The 7,414-nt window shown below is 40.4% G+C and overlaps 1 protein-coding gene across 3 annotated transcripts in view; it reads right to left on the bottom strand.

Moving 5' to 3' along the window:
* Positions 1-329: 329 nt before the first annotated feature.
* Positions 330-7,414, bottom strand: part of LOC113842766 (uncharacterized) — a 66,037-nt gene continuing 58,952 nt past the window's right edge. For 2 of the 3 annotated variants that reach the window (XM_072034983.1, XM_072034985.1), the window contains 2 exons: positions 2,708-2,782; positions 330-2,526 (listed from right to left, as the gene is read on the bottom strand). In XM_072034983.1, coding sequence (XP_071891084.1) covers positions 2,502-2,526; positions 2,708-2,782 — 100 coding nt within the window. In that variant the 3' untranslated portion in view covers positions 330-2,501. The remainder of the gene's footprint in view (positions 2,527-2,707; positions 2,783-7,414) is intronic. The other variant, XM_072034984.1, reaches the window with a different exon arrangement.

Raw genomic sequence — 7,414 nt, 5'->3', positions numbered from 1 at the left:
CCAGGTGAGGTGATTATGATGTTGCATGACTGAAAAAAAAGGCTTTTGACATATTGGGATTTTTTTAATCAGTGCATATTATTGAGCTGTATATAAGGTTTTAGAATAGCATCAATAGAAAGAACAACCAAAGAAAACCTCCTAAAATTGCTGGAAAACAAAAAAGTGAATTGGCAGCCAAAGAACATCTATAAATATATCATATAACCACTTGCTATACAGAGGCACATGTAAAAAAAAAATAAATAGGAATGATAGAAATTTAGGCAATGATACAAATCACTTAAGAAATACAAATTCTATACATTATGTATCTTAAGAAACAAAAGTAATTTGACTTTTAGATTTATTCCTGAAGCAAAATAAATCAGTTAGCTCTCATTCCATGCTATGAGGCATGCTGTAATTAATGTAACACTATACTCTGCTGAGTTACATAGCTGATTCATTTAAGGAGATGCCAAGATAAGGAAAATAAATCTGTGCTTTTCACCTTTTAGGGAAGTTCTTATGAGACCCAAAACTGATTGACATTTTTATCAACGTGTGAAATATCTCATAATACGTTTTCTGCTGACATCCTAGCAGTTTTCATAAGATGGGGAAAAAATAGCGCCGTACTCTTTCTAGTCCTTCATCCTCAGTAAGATCAAAACTCTAATACTTCTATTATCATTCAACTAGAAAATGATAATCTGGCTGAAAGATCCTGTGAAAGAAATAGAAAAACTTCCATGGCTTTGGGCAGGTTCGAAGTTGATGTTCAAAAGACTTCTTTGCCTGAGCTGTTGTCACAAAAATAAATAATTAATTAAACCTACCTAAATGGATGTAAATGGATATAAATTTTCATTCTAAACAGTGTAGGATAATGTCCACAGTTGAGCTGACCTATCAATCTGTTAGATCAATGTTACAATACCAATAATCAAAACTGGTCCTGAAAATAAATATAGAAAGAATGGCTTCAACTTCTAAATGTATTTATAAGCAACTGAGCTACAAAACGTGCTTCCTACTGCACCATACCTGCCCATGTATACACTCATATATAAATATATATTCTACCTACAAGCTTGAGACCCAACGTGGTAGATAAAATTTCTACATCCGAACTAATGTGCCTGAGTCATCTGAGCATTATTTTTTTCTTTCTGCAAACATCAGAGGCCTCCTCTGTTATTCTTTCATCTGGCTAAAAATCCTGATGTGCTCATTCAGCTTTTCCCCAGTGCTTTATCAGGCAAAATTTCCCATTGCTTTCCACACCTTGCTTTCACAAACTTCCCAAACTCGCCGTTTCCAGGGAGTGGGACCAAGATGGGCCAAGTTTGTTTCATCATCAGACTCCCAAGATCCAGTTATGTTTACTGAAGTCTATATACACAAATGCCTTAATTTCTTTGAAGCACTTTCTAGGTCCTTTACACCCCTCTCTCCTCTTGTCCAGCTGTCTGGGACTCCCCCACTTGTGGCCAAACGTGGATTTTCCCCTAAAGGGGGAAGTTCCCCGGAGCAGAAGGGACCCACAGAGAAATGAATGTCTCCAGTTGTGCTGAGCGTTGTACAGATTCCCCAAGGGACTGACGGAGGGACAGTGAATTTCTTCCTTTGAACTAACTCCTCTCAAAAGGGCAAACATTGAAAAATTTTAAAAAGAGTCAAGAGTTATGACACTTTATTAGAGGATGCCTACACAAAAGTGGAAGCAGGGATAAAGAGTATCATGCGTGCACGTTTCTTGCGGTACTGGATGATCTCATTAAGACTGCGGAGAACTTAAGGACCATGTTCTGCTATATGACACTTGAGAAACAGACAGAGCGCAGAAACTCTCAGGAAGGCTCTAAGAGAGAGAGTTGTCCCAAGCAATGATTTTCAGATCCAGCCCAGGGTGTCTCTGGAGGATGTAACCCAGAACAAGAGGGCAGGATAAGCAAATCCAACCAGATTTGGAAAGAGTCTGGCTGTGTCTGAAGATACAGATACTTTCCTGGTAATCATTCTCCTTCTGAGAAAGTACTGTACTACTGGTTTGCCTGATTATAATGCATGAATCCACTTCTCCTTTCAGAAGAGGTAATAGGAGGTTGACCTCAGTGGCATCATGAAAACTGAAATGCGTATGGTACCAGACATTGTTCTAATAAACTTAGTGCAACTCCCCTGAAAAAGCAGGGATGGCAGTGAGATGATCTCTTCCTGAGGTGCTCTTTTCCCTCCAACATCTATTGCTTTGCAAACTTCCCCTTTTGTTCCATTCTGTACCATGCTGTCTTCACAATTCACAAACTTTCTATTCTCCATATTCTTCTTCTTTCATTTTGGTTTAATGATTCACCCTGTGTCTTCTTTGGGGTCGAGAACAGCTTCACATGATACGATGAGTGTGAAACGTGGGGGCATTTACAGGAACTTGGAAGCAATTCTATAAACATTCCTCTCAAGAAAGGAGCTTCAGAAGCCAGATTTTTTTTTTTTTTTTTCCAGATAAAGTAGTTTCACAGAGTGCCTTCAGTGGTTTCCCTTTGAATGAAGAAAGAAACTAAAAATTATTATTGTATCACATTGGTGTTATCTGAACAGTTTCAGACTAATCTTTTATTAGCTCAACTCTTTCTGTGTCTGATAGTGACATCTTTTGTTTCTGCTGAAGTAGTGCAACTCATGCTCTTTGGATCATTTCTCTGAAGGGGGAATTTCGTACCTGCAGTTCAGTGGACACACTTTATATAATACGAATCCTTTTATCCACAAGTCCAGTTCTGTCTCTTGTCTTGTGCTGGGGATGAAATCAAGAATCAGACAAACACATAAAATCGTGTATCTGGACTTGTAACTGAATCAGATCCAGGAGCTTCTCACTTGACATCCCACTTCCTTCCACATCTCTGCACTGCATCTTGAGATACAGAGATATTCTACTAAATCCTTATGCCACAGACACTAATTAATGCTAAACTATTACTTTCTCCCCCTATTTTAGGAAGACTTGAGTGAGAGAGAGCCATAGGGAAAAAGAATCTGTATTAATAGTTTCCTGTGGGTGTCTATCAATATATCTTGTCATAATCTAAATCAGGGACCAACTTTTCTGTGAAGAATATGAAAATGAAAGAAATTAAAAATGAAGTAAGACTGGGAATCTCAACTCTAATATTCTCTTTTCTTGCATGCACAGATATTTGAATAGTATCTCCACGACCAAAACTGAAAAATGAGCTTTGATCAATCATGTAACCAAGAATCCTAGAGGGTAAAAATGCTATTCAAACAGTTTTATTTTTATGTTTTCCAAAATAGCGTATTATGCAAAATAACTAAAAAGCATTAAAAACAAACAAACAACACCAACAATAAAGCAGGAAAATGAGTTTCATGTAGATATTGGAAATGAGTTTATTCATACAAGTATTGCCTGGATAAACTTGGGTCCAGATTTAAGCTTTCACAGAATATAATGCTCTCCCTCTCAATCAGGGAACATGACCCTAATTCACACTAGGCAGTGCATCGCTTGTCAGACTCAATGCACAGGTCCTCAGGCCAAGCTTTCTCCAGTGTAATCTGTGTGTTCTCCCTGTCCTGGAGTTTTGCTTTACTGTGGATTTGAGTGCATCCAAAATCTCAGTGAAAAATACTCTGGATCCAGGCTGACACTCTGTGAGGTGGCCATGTTTTGTTTTACCTCGGTAAATGACCCTAGTCCAGCACTTCAGAGAGTCAGCCATCAGGATGTACCTTCTGCTTAGCCTGACACACAGCCTGAGGCTGCTGTCGCCACCCTGATCTTAGCATGCAATTTATTTCAGCTTGTCTGGCAGGAAGTCCAGGTACTGAAGGCTGTAGCAAGAGTAAATGCTGCAAATAATCCTCTGTTGGAGTCTATGAATTTAATTAAACACCTGTCTATGCTTACATTATAACTGCAAATGATTTCTGTCCTGTGTGGCACAGTTACGGGTGAAACTAGCAGCTGCTCCTAGTCTAATAATGCTACAGTGAAAACCCTTGAGAGATTTGCCTCTTCCTCTCCACCTTTCCCCCCTTGGCTTCCCCTCCTCAACTCACCCTGTAGGTCATTCGGTCCTGTTCTAAGGGCAGATTTCCAGAGACCTCGATTCCACCATGCACAATTTTCTCCAGAAGGTATCTGCCTTCTGTTAGGAACTAACAGGGGGTTTTCAGACTTCAGATAGGTGACTCCTTCTTTGATCAGCCACACAGCGTTCATCGGGGAAACAAATAACTGTGGCATTTGGAAATAAACCTTCTCCTCCTCCACATCTTGGACATAGGGCCTGTCAAGATTGTGCAAAGCTTTTGTACCCACACCCAAAGCTTGGAGAGCCTCTACCGCTCTGTGCTAAAGAAAAGGGACCCCCTTGCAAGTATAGCTGCAACTCTACACTGCTCTAAAAACTTTTCTCAGTGGGAGTAGTGAGATGAACCAGAAGCTGGCTTTGCTCCTGAAGGTGCCAGATGGGACTTGGAAAGCTTGCCGTAAAATGCAAGCCACAGAGAACAACTTTCCAGGAAAAGTCCCAGAAACTACCAGTAGGAAAAAAAGCCCATGGAGAAGACGAGTCATAATCTTTCCCAAGCGAAACTGGCCTCACTTCACATATCACTGAAACACTCACTCCCCTGAAACACTGAAGGGAACGACAAAATACCAGACTCAGATGAAGACAATCATGCAGTTCACCAGCTTCCAAAACCAGTGTAATGTCTGCATGATCTGCCTTTTGTTCTGTACAAAGCAACCAAAGACTTCTGAAGAAACCCCATTAGCACTGTAGGGTGCACACAGACCATTTGCTATGGATATAAAACCTCAGTCTAGCTACCTGGGGATCCTCACTGTAGCAGGGCTGCAGTGATTTTCAGCTCATTTCAAACAGGGAAGCACGCCCAGTAATGACAGCTATTTAGGGGAAGACCACAGTTTCTACACGCTAACCAGCACACGCAGATTCCTCATCATGCTCAGAGGCAAAAGAAAACCTTCCATAGCAGGGCCATTTCCATTTCCCTTGCTGCCAAGTGTCATACTTCCCTTGTGATCCCTGAGAAACTTCTTGCAATACCAGGTTTTGCTGCTTTCCCATTACCTTGTGGCAGAAACTTGGAAGAAAGCACAGAATGGTAGAAAGACAGCCCCAAATTTGTGGCACTTTCACAAGATCCAAGCTATTCAGGTTCTCCTCTGCCATAAGACTCCCTCTGAACAGCGCTGGGCAACTTCCATCATCTCTATGCTCAGTCTAATGCAAGAACAACTTATTTTTCACAGGAGTACTGGATGCTAATCATATCAAACAGGCAAGCACGATGCTAGTGGAGTTTTCCAGATACAACAGAGAAAATGTTGTTCACCACCACTGATGTGCTCTTTAAGAAGAGGGGCTGGGTGGAGGGGCAGAGGAATTTCCCTGGGTTGGAGGCCAAGCGGTAACATTTTGGAGTTTTCTTTAATTATTAACCTAATCTTGACCTGTCAGTTCCAGAAAGAGCATACGACGCCTTTGATCAGCCTCGTTACCTTTTGCCTCTCACTTGCAGAGGATGTGGGTGCTGTGGGCTACCAGAAAATGTAGGTAGAATATCTTTCTCTTGCTTGAGAGCACATTTCACAGCGAAACCAACCGTTCATTAATAACTCCATACAACAGTCCTGGGCCCCATAAGCATCTGTCTGCGAGATATCAGGGAAGCCAAAATGCAAGCACAATGTCGGGTCCCACAGGCTCATCTCTGAGTCAGCCTTCCTTCGGGGACAATAGCTGAAGACACTGTGCTACTGCCCTGTGGAGGAGAGAAAACCCACCAGGGCCCTCCTGCCAGTTTTGGCAGACACAGGCTCTAAAACTCGGCGCTGTGGTCGAATTCAAACCATTGGTTACAGGTTCCCTCTGGTACGGATCCTAACTGGCCAAGTTCTAATTGAAATAAACTTGAAATAGATTTAACTAAAATCAAATTTAAAATGTTGTTTCATTCATAACTTTCCGCTCTAGCTATTTGAATACCGCTGTTGAGTACAGTAAATATGATTTTTCATTTTTCTGTAGATTTTGGCAAACCTTTTGAGCCCTGGCAGTGAATCAAACTACAGTAGCATAAGGAAATTACTTTCCAATTTGCCAGGCAACTCCTAAATTTACATAACAATGTGACCTTCCTGTATATTCGCAATATGTTGAAAACCAGTGGAAATAGGGTTATTGAATCTCCCAAGTAGTTTCCGTGAAAGTAAACTTTCTAATAATGGGAGAGAAGAAAAGGAATTTTTTAGAAAGGGAACTGTATAAGCCTTACAAATAAAAATATAAGGACTACTGCTCTAGAGGGAGGGAAAGCCCTCTCTGTAAAAAATACTAAGCAGCCAATAAAGCAATAAAGATTCATTGATTTCTGTTCAGTTTTTGTTGTTTTATATCCATGTATCAAGTTTTTGAACCCCTTCACAGAGGAAGTACTTACCATGGAAATTGAGGGGAGAATGGCTACCTCATTTTTGTTGACTGTGTAAATGTTTAATAACAAATTCTACTTCAGGAAAAAAAAAAAAAAAAAAAAAAAAAGGAATCTGTGCTTTAGTGCAGGCCTTGTATTCTGTCCTCTACTTTTATTGCTTATGTGAATACATGCTTTTCAAAAAGTATGTTTATAACTACAGATATTAAGTGACAAAAAGAAAAAGATGATCACAGAAAAATGAAGGCAAATGTATATGACTGGAGATGTACTGGTTTTACTCTTATACACTAACTTATTGGGGCCTTGGATCTGATTAAGCTATGTCTGGCACACCACATAAGCAAGAAGGCAATCATGGGTGACATCTATAACATACCCAGACCCTGAAGCACAGGGGAAGAGTGGGAGGGATATGACAGCATGCAATGATGCTCCTGGAGCCAGTATGCCAGAATGCTAAGTTTTTCTCACGCCTCTAAACAAAATAAGTCTTCAGTGGTCTTGGCCTGCTTCACCATCAACTGGGGGCTTCCCTTGATGGGGAAATCCCTAGCTTCTTTGTTGTAGTGACTTTCCAGCCATGAAAGAGACTGGAGGATACCCTGTGAATCAGACCCCTGACATTAAGTTGAGTGAATATCATCAAAGTCAATGAAAAGAATTTTTATGACATTAAGTCTGATAAAAAAGCACAAATGGCAGCCCGTCAGTACACCCACTATTCAACTCCTGATGTGTCTTTCAAGTCAAGACTCAGTTTTCTCAAGGTGAACACAGAAAGAACTGGCAGAAATCCAATTTGTATAAATTGTGAAGTATCGGTGATACTTCAGAACTTCATGCAAAACATCCTTAGCAGATTCTGTCCTGGTAACGCTCTCAACTTTAACAGAAGAAAGACTGAGAAGAAAGGAAAGCATACAGGTTTAAT

The sequence above is a fragment of the Anas platyrhynchos genome, chromosome 2, assembly GCF_047663525.1.
Source record: "Anas platyrhynchos isolate ZD024472 breed Pekin duck chromosome 2, IASCAAS_PekinDuck_T2T, whole genome shotgun sequence".
In the NCBI taxonomy this organism is placed as follows: domain Eukaryota; kingdom Metazoa; phylum Chordata; class Aves; order Anseriformes; family Anatidae; genus Anas; species Anas platyrhynchos.
Note: the sequence above shows the minus strand (reverse complement) of the source record. Positions and strands in the feature narration are given on the sequence as shown.